Here is a 19,425-nt window from a genome sequence, read left to right on the forward strand (position 1 = left end):
TAAAATCTGTTTATGCAATCCTAGGATTAAAACATGCTTGTTATGACGCTATAAATCGTGCACAATTGATCTAATTCTGGTACTTCCTTTCTCAATCAGTCTTACAGGAAAATTAAAAAATGTTGGAAATTGAAAAACGAGCAGAGCGAGTTTTTCAAACTTTTCCTCGATTTTGTAAAAAACACTTTCCAACATTGTATCGTAATATATACTATTACGTGATTCCGAAATTAGTCCCAGCTCACAACAAAACGTTTCACTATTGTTCACTCAAAGTGTCTCGTGCGTGTCTATTATCACTTTAATATTGAACTCGCGATTACAAATAAAACGAGTGGTCGCACAGATCTGTAGCTATTCTCGATGCCGAGATATGACAGAGAGGCCTCATGGTATTGCTAATTTTATACGGAACTTCGGCGCCCTCATGCTCGTGGCGAGGGAAGGTGACATCATTGGACGTGGTCACACAAGTTACATTGGTTCATGGCCTAACTACTAATAACATTAGCATTCAGCTGCGGCTGTTACAGTAGGCATTTGAAATTCTGTCATTTTCTGTTTCACCACGAATCCCAGAATGGGTGCCGTACTCGGTGCAGGGAAAGGCTTACGTCAAGATCCCGTGCAACATCGGGTTGCTTACAGCTTAGGCGCTCTTGACTATTAGGTCCACATTTCAAGTACGTTTACGTCACCTGGAGTGCTACTATCGTTTCAAAGGTAGCCTTGTCCTCGAGATAGATCAGTTTACGCTTGTTGACAGTACAGCGCTAGAGCACTGGCCTTCCATCCAGACAGCCTGGATTCGATCCCCGGCCAGGTCACTATGGAATTTTCTTTAAATCAGACTTGTTTTACATAAGGCAAAACAATTTATTTATTTCTTCTTTAACATAAAAATATCAATTAAATTATGGCCAGACGGATATGTATGTATGTATGTATGTATGTATGTATGTATGTATGTATGTATGTATGTATGTACACTACAATTGGGTATACACCCGCTGGCAGTGATATAATTATAATATACAATAATAATTACCATTACAATAATACAATAATTGAGGGGTTGGGTGCAAGAAAGACACTTCTCTCAAATATAAGTTTTGAGAAAATTTATGTTGAAAATTCAAACTGTAATAATGTTACCTATGCACGCCTTTACGTTTTCGGTACTCCTGCCTCTATGATCACAGTATTGAACTACAACTTGGTGATCATATGCATAACACATCAGAGAACACAATAAAGCGTTTTATTCAAAAAGGGCACATCCTCTAAAATGCCCTTCCTGCACCCAGGCCCTCAATTACAGCAATAAAAAATAAAATAAACTTATTTCTAACTATAAATAAATAGATGCAATAAACCTAGGACTATACATAAAAACTATTCTATAATAACGCCTACAATAAGCAAAAGTAAACCTAACTTATAAATACAGTACTTCTATTTCACCCAACTATTACCAATTTAAGTAATTACATATCACCTTAATTAATTACATATCACATTAATTTATTTACATATCAACTTAATTACATATCATCTTAATTACATATCACCTTAATTAATTACATATCACCTTAATTAATTTCATATCACCTTCATTAATTACATATCACCTTAATTTATTTACATATCAACTTAATTACATATCACCTTAATTAATTACATATCACCTTAATTAATTACATATCACCTTAATTTATTTACATATCAACTTAATTACATATCACCTTAATTTATTTACATATCAACTTAATTACATGCCATCTTAATTAATTACATATCAACTTAATTAATTACATGACACAACTTAGATAATTACATTGCACCTACAATTACATTGTCAGTCTAATCTTCTCAACCTTTCCTTAAATGTATTGATTTTGAGAGGATCACCCTGAAAGATTGCCGGAGGTAAGCTGTTCCAGTCTACTATTGTGCGGTTATGAAAGGATATAGAGAGGAGAGTAAAATATAGGCCCATTTCAGGGCGTATAGCCAAGAAAAAAATTACCATGACGGCACTGGGAGTCGGGTATCTTGAACGTCCGTGTACCGTATGAATTCAATATCGACAATGAAAGGTGCTTGTAAAATGTTCGTGTTATCCATGCAATTACCTCCACAAACACAGATAAGAAGGAATGTAAACAAACTTATCGGATTCCATCTTAATGCTGAGTCATAATTAAGAGAAAATCTGAAATATAATTGCCTGGCTTGATAAGTTAGGGGAGCAGTGTGCGAATCTGGTTTTGATTTCCGCTCAACGCGTATCGTAGCGCAGAGCTACTTCTTGAATGTAGTACAGGAAAGTATGTCCACAGGGGCAATGTAGTGTGTGAATAATGCACGTGTGGCGTGTGAGAACCGGAGCGCAGAGGTTCTGGTTTCCGTCAGAGAGAATAGGCATTCATAATACGTGATTCATTTGGTGCAAGGTTAATGGGTCTTATGGGTGAAGATCTGCGCTCTCGGGCCACGGGAGAGCTGTCTGAGTTCTGGGATTTCTTTATATCTGACACAATCTTTTGTGATCTGAATCCCAGCATTCATAATGAAGATACAAAAAAGAAGTATTTCTGAGGGAATTTAAGGCGAGACTTCACTGAAAATCATGGAAATTTTCGGAAAAAAAAAAAAAAAATGTATTCGCTATTTCATTTGTTTAGAATGTATATTTTCATACCCCAAATGGATTTAGTTCAATTCTGATTACGAATATGTTTATTTATTTTTGAAGGGATTAGGTACAGCTTACGGCAGTAATATTTTGGAAATATTCAACATTTTTGCCTCCATTACTGTATCTTGTACAATAATGAAAATTAGTATGTGTAAAAAAACTGTCCTTGTATATGAAAACAATATTTTTACGATTAAAAAAAAGATTTACATTTTTTTTTTTTTTCAAAATTCAGTTCACTGTGTAATGATGAAGCGTTTCCCACATAACTCAAGAACTATCCAACATTCTGTGATGAAATTTTTTGTGTGTATTTATGCATGTCATATCTACAATATGATGCAAGATCACTTCCCTGTCTTTGATAGATTGATAAAAAAATAAATTCATTAAAAAAATTGTGAAATATCAGTATTTTTTTCTAACACAAAATAAAAAAAAAAAAATATATATATATATATATATTATTTATTATGGAATGTAGTTGAAAGAGCATGATATTGTAAACATGAGTTTCAGCAATAAAATAAAAGAGAGAGAACATGAAAAAGTTAAGTTTATGAGTTATGACTAAGAGGGAAACGCTTCATCACTACACAGTGAACTGCCACCATTTTTTATTTATTTATTTATTTATTTGCTTATAATTGTAGCATAAAATATAATATATACAGAAAAACTTTAGCTCGCCCCTCAAAGAGTAGAACTCGTGCTCAGGGGCGGATTCCTAAATTTAAATGAATAAGTATATAATACAATTTGTCTTATGTCTACTATGCAATTAGAAGATATAAATTTAAATTTACACTTTTTCAGTTTTTATTAAATCCATACATAACTTTTTAAATTTAATACTAGAACTACTAGAATTGACAAGATTAGGATATTTAAATATAAATTTGTTATATATTCTTGGGCCTAAATTACTAGTATCATTAAATACTGTAACAGTGTTGCATTTTTGTTCAAACAATCTTAAAGAATTCATTCCTTTTGTTTTATAACTATGAGAATACAATCCAAAATTATTTCGATTCTTATGTATGAATTTTATTAATACAATATAATAAATTTATCTTATGTTAAGAACATTAAAGTCTAAAAACAGTTTTTGAGATGGAAAATCAGTAGGTTTATGAAGACATATTTTAATTATTTTCTGCTGTAATAAATAAAGTGGATTAAAATTGGATTTAAATTCCATATATAATTACCGATTGAAATAAAGTTGAATTTTTTGAAAATATGTATGTATATATATATATATATAATTTTTTTTTAAATCGTAAAAATATTTTTTCATATAGCAGAGGGACAGTGTTTTACACATACCAATTTTCATTATTGTACAAGATACAGTAATGGAGAAAAAAAAATGTTGAATATTTGCAAAAACTTTACTGCTGTAAGCTGTACCTAACCCCTTAAGTTAAGGCTGTAAGGGGCCGGGCATTTAAAGATCTGTCAGAATTATCTTTTCTTCAAAGAATTATTTTCTACACATTTCTGATTACAAAGCTAGTAACATTTTCTTCTAAAGTTGGCTCCCTGATGAGGGATTTCTTTATACTGTTTGTAGAAAGAACCTTTGTAAAGCCAGTGAATTCGTGGCTGTAGCGACATTGTCTGTAAGTAGCCATATGTTGCGTGTTTCGCAGTGGCACTACAGGGAATAATGTCGCAGCATGTGTGTGTTTAATCTTTTCTCATTTTCCTCTCTTGCTTCTTTGCTGCCGACAAATACACAATTCTCGCGGTTAGAAGTCTTAATAATGGCTTAACACGCTTATTCACTTGTTTTATATGAGCAACGCTCGCGGCTTTGTGGATAAATTTCTAGAATTAATCCCATCAGATACCTCGGGTACAGCTGAAGGTTTATCTTGCACACAGCTAGCTTAACGCTTTCGTTGCCATAACAACCCCTTAGTTCTGGTCTCCGAAAGATTATATTTTGTGTATATAGAGATTTGAGCAATATAATGCGCCATTGTATACCTATGTACTAACTATACCAGAAATATATTTTTTTATTATCATTTCTTTTTCGCTAACATACTGTATCTCTTTAGTTTCACCATTCTTAGTTACCATTGAACTCCGGGTTTTTAGATTGTATTTCTGTATTAGCATTGAAGTTTCTGTTTTGTTTTGCGTTTCATAATTCTTTAATTTCTTAATTTCTGTCTATTTGGATGGATCATTTGGTTGAACAACTGGATCCGGACTGGAAGGTTCTCGGTTCAATCCCGGATAATAGCGGTACTTTCTCGTTACCAGACCTTTGAGAATGGTTCCGGGGTTCACCCGATTCCCTGTCAAATTGAATATCGATTCTTTCTCGGGAATTAAAGGTAGTCGGAGCGTAAAGGGTGTGTGTGTATGTGTGTGTGTGTGTGTGTGTGTGTACACCCTTGTATAAGGGCTTTCTTGAACTACTATTGCAAGAATGATCCAAACCAAGCTTTCAGGTATAACTCCCTGTAAAGTTGATTTGAATAATTTCGAAGGGTATCGAACCCGGGACCTTTGGTTAAACGTACCAACTGAGCTACCCGTGAACTCTACCAGACACCAATCCAATTTTTCCCTCTGTATCCACAGACCTCAAAGTGGGCTGACAACCGTCACATTGAGTGCACACTATCTCTGTGTGACTTAAATTGTGGTTTTCTGTTAACGAACAGTGACATGTATTACGCAAATCATGCTTTCACGTATAACTCCCTGTAAAGTTGATTTGAATAATTTCGAAGGAAAAATTGTTCCGGGACCGGGTATCGAACCCGGGACCTTTGGTTAAACGTACCAACGCTCTACTAACTGAGCTACTCGGGAACTCTACCAGACACCGATCCAGTTTTTTCCCTCTGTATCCACAGACCTCAAAGTACAAGTATTATGTATTTTAAGCCTTTTTTCTCCTATCTAAGTTTTGAAAACACATTTTAACTGAAGAAATGGGATTCAACCCTGAAAATCTCTTCCAATTTTCTTTGTGCAATGCAATTTGTAGCGTGTAAGATAATTGGATTACATAATGCTTAGTGTTACAGCGAATTGTTTACATTATTATTACTGTATTAAAGAACGTAATGTCAGCCGATGAATCTGTGATGAATCTGAATCTTTTCCTGCATCGGTTTTGTCTTATGTAGGATATATTCATTTTCTGTTGTGTAACATTATTATGTATTTCTTTTTCATGCTCAGGTTGAGTGGAAGAGAAGGTCTTATGGCCTTAACTCTGACAGAATAAATAAAGCCTTATTATTACAAAGCTGCTATCAGGATGTCAAAAGAAGGGTAGCAATGGCAAAGTAAGCTTTTAATAGAAAAAAGAGAATATTCTGCGGATCTCTGGAAAAATAACTAAAAAAGAGACTAGTGAAGTGCTTTGTGTGGAGTGTGGTATTGTATGGGGCAGAATCATGGACATTACGACGAAGTGAAGAGAAGCGACTAGAAGCATTTGGAATGTGGATGTGAAGAAGAATGGAGCGTGTGAATTGGACAGACAGAATAAGAAAATATGAAGCTGTGGCAGTAAGGATGTCGTACATACCCGCCCCCTTTACCCCCAGGAAAATACCTCTGGTACTCATTTCTGTTAGAGACTTAGTAAATCCCAGGACCATAGTGTAGCCGGAAGAAATAGATCAAATTAAGAAAGTTCATATTCCATCGGGATTCGAACCCGCGACATTAATAAAATAGCATGAACTTCAAATTATTTTTGTTAATGACCTGAAAACAAAGGTATGCTATGTAATATAGGGTGTCTTATTAAAATATCGTAACTTTGTGTTATTACGAATTTCTGTAATATCAATTGAAGAGTCCACTGCAAGAATGATGGATGTCATTTGGAATACATTTTGCAGGAGAAGCAATTGAAAGTTTGATATGCTTAGCGCTCAAAGCTTAACTGTGATTTTCCGATCATTACTGGACAATGACTATCAGTGTTAATGCCGTATAACTCTGTATGTACATTCTATAATATGTCTTAAGCTATGCATTGACAGTCTTGGTTCATTTTCGACAAGAAAGTGACAGCCATCATTCTTGCAGTGGACTCTTCATTTATAATTGCTAACTACTCCAAACAGTAGGGTTTGGTCAACTCTATCCATAACATACTGTAAACACGAACCTATGTTTACAGTAGATACACTGAAATTCGCTAGTTCTGGGAGTGTCTCAAAGATTATGCGATATGTGTATAGATAATAGGATATTCCTTTAATTAAATGTGTGGCCAGGTCCAGATGACGATTTCTCATCACAGCGACCAGAGTTCGATCCCCGGAAAATCCTCTGAGATCTGTGACATACAAAGCTCATGTGGAGTACTATTCTAATCCTTCCATTGTTGCCGCATCATATCCCCGGCCCTAAATATAATCTGTACTTGAAGTACATTTTAAGTTCTGTTCCTGGGACTGTTAGAATATTAGACATTCTGTAGAATATTAGACATCTAATGTTTCGCGCACTGTACTTTATAAGCCCAGAGTGAATGTATCGTTCATTCATTGTTCTGTCCAATGGCAGGTATTTCACTGCAAACCCAGCTTTCTCCAATCTCCTATTTTCTGCCTTCCTCTTTTTCTCCTCATATGATCCATATATCTTAATGTCGTCTATCATCTAATATCTTCTTCTGCCCCAAACTCTTCTCCCGTTCACCATTCCTTCTAGTGCATCCTTCAGTAGGTAGTTTCTTCTCGGCCAGTGACCCAATCAATTCCTTTTTCTCTTCCTGATCAGTTTCAGCATCATTCTTTCTTCAACCACTCTTTCCAACACAGCTTCATTTCTTATTCTGTCTATCCATTTCACACGTTCCATTCTTCTCCAAATCCACATTTCAGATGCTTTCTATTCGCTTCTCTTCACTTCGTCGTAATGTCCATGTTTCTACCCTATACAATTCCACACAAAACACTTCATCAGTCTCTTCCTCAGTTATTTTTCCAGAGGTCCGCAGGAGATGCTCCTTTTCCTATTAAGAGCTTCCTTTGCCATTGCTATTCTCTTTTTGTCTTCCTGGCAGCAACTCATTTTACTGTATGTATGTATTTTTTATTTTAGTATATTATTTTACGACGCTTTATCAACATCTTTGGTTATTTAGCGTCTGAATGAGATGAAGGTGATAATGCCGGTGAAATGAGTCCGGGGTCCAACACCGAAAGTTACCCAGCATTTGTTCATATTGGGTTGAGGGAAAACCGCGGAAAAAACCTCAACCAGGTAACTTGCCCCGACCGGGAATCGAACCCGGACCACCTGGTTTCACGGCGAGACGCGCTAACCGTTACTCCACAGGTGTGAATTGTATGTACGTATGTACGTATGTATGTATGTATGTATGTATGTATGTATGTATGTATGTATGCAAACTCCAGAGAAAATTTGTCGGCCCTTGCTCACTTAGAAGTTAGACGCTGGATAACTTCTGTAGATAAAAGTTTCGTTAAATGAAATACTGCTACTACTACCACCACCTCCACTAATAAGAGAAATTATAGAAATGATAACAGTATTAGTAAATGGCTGGCTATCTCAGTTTTGTATTTTTTCCGCTTCGTTTGTTAATTATAACACTGACATGTCTTTATTGTAGACGGACGATAAGAAATCTAGTCGCGGGCCCCAGATGAGCCGCGACTCGCAGGCTGAAGTCTCTACGTCCTGTGAATAACCGCATGTCTCTTCGTCCTGTAGGCCAGCTATTATTTCCGAACCAACCGTCGTCACATGTTTATGCTTTTCTCGGAAACGCGTATGAATTGCTCTACGCATGTTACAGCTTTTGTTCAGCTCTGTTGACCTCCCCCCCCCCCCTCTGCTCACGTACCATGACGTCACGCCCAAGTAAACCCGGGGGTCCCCACAATGATTCTATGTCTAATATCCCCCATTCCCTCGCTGCCCTTTTCCCTTTGACACTGGACTCCACCTGTCTATATTTCATATGAAACTTCTCCTACTGCATGTCCTGTAAGGGTGACATGGGGTTAAGTTCGAAGAGATTTTTTTTCTGTCTTTAATAATGATGCATCAACTGTGCTGTTAACTAGCGTAAATGGAATTAGTGAGGTTATATTTTGGTGAGACAGGAGTGCTGTAGAATTACAGTATTTGAAATGATGATCAGAATCCGGAAGTTCAGAAATTTATGTTGACTAACATAGACAGGCAAAAAGGCATTTGAAATATGCGAAAAGGGGACTGTAGTTGGCACAGTTTCACGTGAGATACTAAGTTAGAACCAGTATTTTCGCCAATTACTTGGTCATCTGCTTAATATGTATGTATGTATGTATGTATGTATGTATGTATGTATGTATGTATGTATGTATGTATGTATGTATGTATGTATATGTATATATATATATAGGTCATTTGCAAAATTTGTATAACAAATGGACGATCGGGAACGTCAAAATTAAAGTACTATTTAGTGCATATTCTGCATGTATTAATGTAGTGCAATGTATCTGCCATAGTAATCAGCCACTGTACACTCACCTTGCTTTACAGCACTGTTTTGAATGATGTAACAGACATGACATGGAGTAACAGATTTTACAGGTAATAGACCTGACAAAGCAAACATAAGCATGTGCTAACCTAAAATTTTTTTGTTTAAAAATCTTCAAAATAGCAACTTAACTACTGGACACGTGTACTATTATGTCCTCTTGATCTTGACTTTATATGTTGTTATTTGTGGAAAACACAATACAAACAGATCTAACAGAGTAAAAATGCACGCTTAGACTAAAACATAAAGCAAGAGTATGGCACACAAACTCGCCAAATCAAAAAGGGTGAACATAGCAGTACAATCAAAATGACTCTTTGTGCATCATCTTGGCTTGTGCTGACATCTGTGGGATTTCTTTTTCAACTGTGTATCCGTAGGAACAGAATGGTGTAACAGACCTGACTGACTTACTGGACTAGAGTAATTATGTAATCATGTTTAAGGAAATATAAACTCAGACATAAATGAAGAAGTTTTGATAATACCAAATGTTTCTTTAATTTTTTTCTCAATTACATTATTAAACTTCGACAGATAATGGAGAAAAAATGGGAGTATAAGGGTACAGTACATCAGTTATTCATAGATTTCAAAAAGGCTTATGACTCGGTTAAGAGGGAAGTATTATATGATATTCTTATTGAATTTGGTATTCCCAAGAAACTAGTTCGATTAATTAAAATGTGTCTCAGTGAAACATACAGCAGAGTCCGTATAGGTCAGTTTCTATCTGATGCTTTTCCAATTCACTGCGGGCTAAAGCAAGGAGATGCACTATCACCTTTACTTTTTAACTTCGCTCTAGAATATGCCATTAGGAAAGTTCAGGATAACAGGCAGGGTTTGGAATTGAACGGGTTACATCAGCTTCTTGTCTATGCGGATGACGTGAATATGTTAGGAGAAAATACACAAACGATTAGGGAAAACACGGAAATTTTACTTGAAGCAAGTAGAGCGATCGGTTTGGAAGTAAATCCCGAAAAGACAAAGTATATGATTATGTCTCGTGACCAGAATATTGTACGAAATGGAAATATAAAAATTGGAGATTTATCCTTCGAAGAGGTGGAAAAATTCAAATATCTTGGAGCAACAGTAACAAATATAAATGACACTCGGGAGGAAATTAAACGCAGAATAAATATGGGAAATGCGTGTTATTATTCGGTTGAGAAGCTCTTATCATCCAGTCTGCTGTCGAAAAATCTGAAAGTTAGAATTTATAAAACAGTTATATTACCGGTTCTTCTGTATGGTTGTGAAACTTGGACTCTCACTCTGAGAGAGGAACATAGGTTCAGGGTGTTTGAGAATAAGGTGCTAAGGAAAATATTTGGGGCTAAGCGGGATGAAGTTACAGGAGAATGGAGAAAGTTACACAACACAGAACTGCACGCATTGTATTCTTCACCTGACATAATTAGGAACATTAAATCCAGACGTTAGAGATGGGCAGGGCATGTAGCACGTATGGGCGAAACCAGAAATGCATATAGAGTGTTAGTTGGGAGACCGGAGGGAAAAAGACCTTTAGGGAGGCCGAGACGTAGATGGGAGGATAATATTAAAATGGATTTGAGGGAGGTGGGGTATGATGATAGAGACTGGATTAATCTTGCACAGGATAGGGACCTCTGGCGGGCTTATGTGAGGGCGGCAATGAACCTTCGGGTTCCTTAAAAGCCATTTGTAAGTAAGTAAGTTACATTATTAAACAAACCTTTATCTGGACATAATCATGCTCCATTTTAAGAACTTAAGTAGTATGGACACGGCATTTTAGCTGTCAGTATGATAATTTTATTTTATTCTCGTGAAATATTTCACATGAAGGAAATAATTCTTGTGACGTTTACTACATTAGTATTAAAACTACTCACCGTTAGGAATTCGTTACAAATGCAATGATGGGAAGGGTAAGAATTGATGGACATCATTTGTTATACAAATATATATTTTTAAACTGTAAGGTTCACTTCACTACAGGCCACACACCCTCTAATTCACAGATTTTATAGATATCACGAATCACGATAGTCATTTTGTAATTGTTAGGTTGGCACAATTAGAGATCTTATATCTATGCCTCCGTGCAAGCTCAGGTAACTTCTGGATCTTTACGAGTTCCAGAAACATCACGTTCCAGAAAAGTATATTTCTAATAATGGAACACTAATATAATATGTGGAAAAATGTCTGTGACATTTAAAAGAAATAACACAAATTCATTCCACATGTCTGGAACTTCTAGCTAATACCTATTTGATATTCTTCACATGTGCCCAAATTATCAATCACTCCAATTCTAGAAAGTCATTTCGTTGGTTATATAATTCTATAACCCTTGAGGGGTTAGGTACAGCTTAAAGGATTAAAGTTTTGGAAATATTCAACATTTTTTTTCTTCATTACTATATCTTGTACAATAATGAAAATTAGTATGTGTAGAACACTGCCCTTCTGCTATATGATAAACATATTTTTACGATAAAAAATATTTATATTTTTTCAAAATTCAAAACTCACTGTGCAGTGATGAAACGTTTCCCTCATAACTAAAAAAGTATTCAGCATTCTGTGATGAAATTTTTGGTGTGTATTTATGCATGTCATATCTACAATATGATGCAAGATCACTTCTCTACCTTTGATAGATTGTCTGATAAAAATAAATTCATGTTAAAAATGGTCAGATATCAGTACTTTCTTCAAACACAAAATTAAAAAAATATATATTATTTATTAAGGAATGTAGTTGAAAGAACATGATATTGTAAACATGAGTTTCAGGAATAAAATAAAAGAGAGAGATCATGAAAAAGTTAACAAGTTTATGAGTTATGAGGGAAACGCTTCATCACTGCACAGTGAACTGCACCGTTTTGAATAAAAATTTTTTTTTAAATCGTACAACAACAACTATTTTTAACAAAAATAATCTGCCCTCAATGAGGGTGACCATAAAGATCCAGAATAAAAGCACAGAATAATTTAGAAAGACAAAACGATCAAATACAGGAATTGTTTAGTAAAACATCCAGAGAAAAGCAAACCCTATAGAATCGTCAATGGCCAAAATATAAATGGTAGTGTAATATTTAGATTGAATGCTTAAGAATATGCAATAAATTTTTTTGAATTTCAAAAAATCGGAGACCGAGTGCTTTTAAAATATTCCATGTGAATTTAGGAAGTGTGCCACGTGCACCAAACAAAAGACCAGAAACACTCCACTGACTAGTAGGAAGGTTATATTTCTCACTTAGGTATGGGATGCAGGACTCATAAATGGATTTCTTCTGCTCATCAACGTGTTGTGCCTGCAGGGCATCCCTCTCAAACCGGATTGTAGGATCAAGAATTATTCCCTTAGATTGAGTCCTGTGGATGGCTACAATATCTGCTCTTCTGTTCGAATCTAAGGATGAAATGCAGAGGATCTCCTCGTATACCTCCCATCTGCGATGCTTGAGGACATCAGCAATACCGGTCCTGGCCTTGTGGTGTCGATTGTTGCGCAGCAGCTCCGTTTTTCGACAGAACCCCAACACGTGACCAAGAGTTTCCGTCTCGTTGCAGCCAGGATGGCGACAACGGGTTGTGTTGAAACTTCTGCCGGGCACAGATCTAATCGCAGATAGATTGCTGGACAGTTTAATTGCATTAATGTATTCTGAAATTGATAAATTTGCTTTTGATGACATCCAGGAATTTGTCTTGGGGGCACTCAGAATACAGGATAATACCTTTGCCCTTATGAGGTAATTTACACCACGATTCAAAACTTTCCGCAAGATCTCCCTCAATTGTCGACCTTTAGTGGGCAGAAGGAGAGTGTTTTGCACATACCAATTTTCATTATCGTACAAGATACAGCAATGGAGGAAAAAAATGTTGAATATTTCCAAAAATTTTACTGCTGTAAGCTGTACCTAACCCCTTAATTTGAAAAAGAAAAAGTTCGGCTTCTATACATGCATTCAAGTTTCTTTTCTGGCCAGTACTATCAATCGATTTTCGTATTCTACCAAAACTACCGGACCAGTATTCTACAAGGCCGCAACTCTAATTCTCACCTTTATTCTTTGTCTTTGTTTCTTTTATTGTTGTCTGTTGTCCATGAACTGTTATGCGTTGTGTTGCAGATGAATCCCATGGAAGCCGCGGCCAAGAAGCAGCAAGAGCGGGAGGCGTTGCGCAGTGTCATCGCACAGTGGAACGCCAACCGCCTCGACCTCTTCGAGCTGTCCGAGCCAAACGAGGTGAGTGCGGGCGGTGACGACTCAGATTTCTGCGGTTGCCACCAAAAAAATAAAGGACGAGCTAGTATTTCAAGCCTTACCTCACTCAGTGACAGCTTCTCATGGCAGGGGTCGCGGTTCAAGCCCTACGAGATTCATTCGTGGTCGTCAAACTAGCTATGATGCAGGTTTTCTTCGAGTACTCCGGTTTTTGAGCCCTTTTATTGCACCTTTGCTCCATTATCGCGTTATCACGAGTATGAATTATACACTGTATGATTTTTGTTTTGTTTTAAATAGTGGTAATAGTAATATGCGTTACAAGAGCGGTATGTTGAAGTTTTCATGTTCGAGGAAAAGTTTGAAAAAGCGAAACGTAGTTGAGCTTTTTTAATTACCGAGAATTGAAAGAAAACATACCACTCGTGTATCGTACATTATTTTGTGCGAAGATCGTTTATTACATACCTGAAAGAGGAATTTCTAATTAGTTGCAATGAAATCTCCATCTTGGTTTCTGTTCAATGACGGCAAATTTGCAAAACAAAAATATCTGTTTTCAACATTGTAGCTTTAAAATGTTTTCTGGGTTTACTATACTCCAGCAGGCCATGATATATGTTTGTCTTTTTTTCCCCCAGTCTATGATGAGTCTGGAATCTTGTTGATTTTTTCACGGCTTCCTTAATGTTACTTGCATCACGAATGCAGTAACTTTAGTGGAGTTGTAGAGTTTACTTAATTTTTAAAAATATTTAAAAACAATAATTAACAGTGCAATTTAGGTGAAATTGCAGTGGTAAGTTTCCAATTTATAATTATTACTATGTTGAACGTCTCTAAAAATAATATGTTAAAAGCCTAAAGCAGTAAAATCAATATGTCGCTTAAGCGGTAAGAAAAGGGAAATTGTTATGTGTGTTAGGTTGGGAATACTGAATGTGGAATTTTAGGCTTACCGCGGATTGGTTTTGTGCGGAAACCAAGCAAATACGCACGATCTCGCACAAACGATATTGCAGAACCTCGTCAATCCGAATGGGGAAGGTGTGAGAAACTTAACTGGAATTTCAGCCAAACTCTCCAGATTGCAACAGTTATTTGGTAAATTAATCGAAACGTAAAAAAATACTCTGAAATGTAAACTTTCATGATGTTTGGATCGACATTTTTTGCAAACAATTTTGAAGAAATGCAGCGTGATCCTTTGAGAAGGCATAAAATCGCAATAAAATTATGTCAGGAATGATACAAAACACTATATTGTAATACAAGTGCGGATAAAAACTCAATTGCAAATTGAGTATGACTGTCATATCATTTGTTTAATTGTAAACAATTTTATTATTGTAAATACACAACAAATTTTAACACTTTCTTGAAAGAGAGTGATTTTACAATTGTCATTTTCGCAAGTGTGTTACACGCTATTATGTCTCGTGATCAGAATATTGTACGAAATGGAACTACAAAAGTTGGCGATTTATCCTTCCAAGAGGTTGAAAAATTTTAATATCTTGGAGCAACAGTAACAAATATAAATGACACTCGGGAGGATATTAAACGCAGAATAAATATGGGAAATGCGTGTTATTATTCAGTTGAGAAGCTTTTGTCATCTAGTCTGCTGTCAAAAAATCTGAAAGATAGAATTTATAAAACAGTTATATTACCGGTTGTTCTGTATGGCTGTGAAACTTGGACTCTCACTTTGAGAGAGGAACAGAGATTAAGGGTGTTTGAAAATAAGGTTCTTAGGAAAATATTTGGGGCTAAGAGGGATGAAGTTACAGGAGAATGGAGAAAGTTACACAACGCAGAACTGCACGCATTGTATCCTTCACCTGACATAATTAGGAACATTAAATCCAGACGTTTGAGATGGGCAGGGCATGTAGCACGTATGGGCGAATCCAGAAATGCATATAGAGTGTTAATTGGGGGGCCGGAGGGAAAAAGACCTTTGGGGAGGCCGAGACGTAGATGGGAAGATAATATTAAAATGGATTTGAGGGAGGTGGAAATGATGGTAGAGACTGGATTTTATCTTGCTCAGGATATGGACCAATGGCGAGCTTATGTGAGGGCGGCAATGAACCTCCGGGTTCCTTAAAAGCCATTTGTAAGTAAGTAAGTAAGTAAATATACAAACAATTCTAACACTTCCCCGAAAGAGAATGATTTTACAATTGTCATTTTCGCGAGTGTGTTACACGCTATTTCTTCTGAGAAAGTGACAGAATTAAACAGATCAGGCAAAAATTAATCATACATACTACAATGGCAGTCTCCATATTTTATCTCGAAACGCGTATGCAAGGGAAAATCAATATTTCAGGACTGCCCTGAATGTAGGCAACACACGGGACGTAGAAAAAGGACTTATCTAGAACCAGGCAAACGCTTGGACTCTATACTAGATGCATTACTTGAAAGGCAGAGAAGATAGACTAGCCATAAGGAATATACAGGGTGTTCCGAAACTATTCGTTCAAATTAATACAGAAGGTAGAGAACATGAAAACAAATATATTTCGATAAGGAATCGATGGATCGGCCGAGGTGGCACCGTGGCCTGGCCACCCAGGTCACCTGACCTCACGTGTCTGGATTTCTTCCTCTGGGGGCATATGAAACAGCTGGTGTATGAAACCGTTGTGGAAACAGAAGAAGACCTCGTCGCTAGAATTACTGTCGCTGCTGATGCCATTGCGGACATGCCAGGTATCTTCGAGCGGACACGACAATCAATGGTCCGACGATGTACTGCGTGCATACAGGCTAATGGTCGCGCATTCGAGCAGTTCCTGTGAATGCCACTGATGTAATTAGCATGCTAAACTAACTTCTGTGTAAATCGTCCCTAGGATCAGAAATTGCCTTCAGGGACCATATGTACCATTACAAAATATATTTGTTTTGATGTTCTCTACCTCCTGTATTATTTTGAACGAATAGTTTCGGAACACTCTGTATATAGAGATTCCAGGAAAAATTGCAATAGATCCTTGACATGTTTTAGCACAAAATCACGTGTGAAAGCACATTTCTTAAAGTCAATCTCACGTTATTTGATAAACTGACTCAACAGGCATGGAAGCAATGATCTTCAGTGACACGCGCATGTATGTTTAACTGTACAATAAATACAAGTGCAGTCCGGAAATATATTGATTGCACCTTGTATTGTAAGATATGTTTGCACAAGGTAGTGTCTCATGGCAACAATAGTGTAATGTTGATATAAACAACAATTCACGTTTTTAAGTAGGACATTTAATTCTGTAGTTAATGTTGCGAGATATTTAACATAAACTTAGGCTGTGAATTTATTCGTGTTACAGCAGAAATCTTTGATAGGTTACCAGAATCTTATCTGCGTCAATGTCTCTCTATTGCAATTTCGGATCATCTGGCAAACGCGCTAGCGCCTGAGCTACACCGCTGGCCCATTAAATTTATAAATTGTGTGTAAAAACATGAATTCAGCATTTTCTGAAGAAATTAAGAGATTGATTTAAATTTACAATATTTATAAACCTTTTCGTAAAATGTATTTTATCTGATAAAACACGCATATAGACATATATATATATATATATATATATATATATATATATATATGCACACGCACTTACACACTCACTCAGTCTCTCTCTCTCTCTCTCTCTCTCTCTCTCAATTCGCAATAGGCAGACCATTTTGCTCCTGGCTTCGTTATTATTAAAGAGAGATTCGTTTTCATATTTCTCATTTCTTAAGGGACAAAAGGATGAAATCTTGATGGCCCTATTTGCTTTTAACACTACAAATGTAGCGAAATGAGAACGGCTGACTACCGTCACTAAAAAATAATAAAACGTAAATAATTGATTAAATGGCGATCTTACTCGTGTTAATTATGTAAACATGTGTGGCTTACAGCTGTTTCGGTGTTACTTGATACCATCCTCAGAGCCTACTAGTTCTCGGCGCTACCTCAACTTCGCTGCCTGTTGTGTGGGTGCGTTCGTGTGATGAAAAGTTGTGTCAAATATACAGAAAACCAACCACCACCACCACACACATACACAACACATCTGATCACCCCACACAACACAAACATGCTGCATTCAGGACAATGGTACACAGATTACTCAACATACCCATGAGCCAACAACACTACAATGAAGAAGTGAACACAACCAAATACATAGCACAAGAAAATGGTTATAACCCAAACATAATAGACAACATCATAAGGAAGACAAAACAAAAACTCACCAAGCACAAAAACACACAAAACACAACACAAACACAAGAACATGAGAAATACATTACACTAACATACGAAAACAAAAACACACACAAGATCGCATCCTCATTCAGAAAACAGAAATACAGCATAGCATACAGAACAGAAAACACACTACAAAGACATCTCAACACACAAACAACACAAACAAATAAATACAACCACAAAGGCGTATACAAACTCACATGCAATAGTTGCGACAGTTTCTACAGTGGACAGACAGGCAGATCATTCCAAACTCGATACAAAGAACACATTAAAGCAATAACCAGAGGACACAATACATCTACATATGCCGAACACATAACTAATGCCAACCACACATACAATAACATAAATACAGACATGGAAATCCTACACATAGAACCCAAAAACCAAAAACTCAACACACTAGAACAATACGAAATACACAGATATAGGCCTACTAAAGCATACCCCAATCAAATTCTCAACACACAGATCAATTTCAGAACATACACACTATTTGACACAACTCGTCATCACACGAACGCACCCACACAACAGGCAGCGAAGTTGAGATAGTGCCGAGATCTAGTAGGCTCTGAGGATGGTGTCAAGTAACACCGAAACAGCTGTAAGCCGCACATGCTTACATAATTAACACAAGTAAGATCTCCATTTAATAAATTATTTATATTCAAGTGTTATAAGTAGTGTACGAAAGATTCAACATGGATAATAAAACGTAACTCAATCCAACTTTTAACACTTATTTAGAAAAATAAACGACATAAACTAATCATAAAGAACACTTGGCCCCTTACAAATCAAACTGTAGCAACCCAGCAAAAATTAAACCCAAATAAACCCCACGTTCGTCTGTTTACACGATCTGACAACAGTTTCATACTTCACCGCTTGTCGGCGAGAGTGCGGGCAGGGTCGGGAGTTGATTTGTTGACACCGGGTTGCCATAGTAACTGCATGCCTTTCGCCGTGAGCGACAACTACCAGAAGTGATCGAATATTTTAATTAGTCATTCTAAATTTTACACATTGCTTGTCTTGCCTCCATTCTACGCGATGAAAATAATATTTTTTGCTGTACAAGCATCTTCCTTGCTGTTTTATTTTATTCTTGCCTCTCATATGTTGCATGTGGCTCGTTTACATGGTAAACGTATTCTGTTGAAATCATTATTTACAGTCAACTCGTTTTTCATTTGTTTTCGTTAGCAAAAATGTATTGCTGGATGAAGACAAAAGAAACACGATGTGTAGCAGTAAACAATGATTCACTATTCAACATAACTTTGTAAGATTGATTAGAAGAGAGTAAAGAAATAAAGATTCAAAGTTTTGTGTTTTTACACTGGGCAGTTCCCTTTAATATTAAGGGTTTATAGGCAGAATATAAAGGCGCAAAAAAGTTGATTATATTCTTATTTTAGTGAATGAATTTGAACATTATTTTCAATATGAATGTTACATAAATTGTTACTATGGAGTATACACAGTTTATTTATAAATAAATATAAACATAGTTTTTTAAGCTGTTTATTTAACGACGCTGTATCAACTACGATGTTATTTAGCGTCGATGAGATTGGTGACAGCGAGATGGAATTTGGCGAGATGAGACCGAGGATTCGCCATAGATTACCTG

General features: G+C 36.3%; 1 protein-coding gene across 6 annotated transcripts in view; it reads left to right on the top strand.

Annotated features, from left to right (window-relative positions):
- cno (adherens junction formation factor afadin) overlaps positions 1-19,425 on the top strand; it is a 552,013-nt gene that overhangs the window by 152,668 nt on the left and 379,920 nt on the right. For all 6 annotated transcript variants that reach the window (XR_011333387.1, XM_069832773.1, XM_069832778.1 and 3 more), the window contains exon 2: positions 13,409-13,525. Coding sequence is in view for 5 of the 6 variants with exons in the window: in XM_069832773.1 (XP_069688874.1) it covers positions 13,409-13,525 (117 nt within the window). In the remaining variant the exon portion in view is untranslated. The remainder of the gene's footprint in view (positions 1-13,408; positions 13,526-19,425) is intronic.

Source organism: Periplaneta americana, chromosome 8 (genome assembly GCF_040183065.1).
Source record: "Periplaneta americana isolate PAMFEO1 chromosome 8, P.americana_PAMFEO1_priV1, whole genome shotgun sequence".
Classification (NCBI taxonomy): Eukaryota; Metazoa; Arthropoda; class Insecta; order Blattodea; family Blattidae; genus Periplaneta; species Periplaneta americana.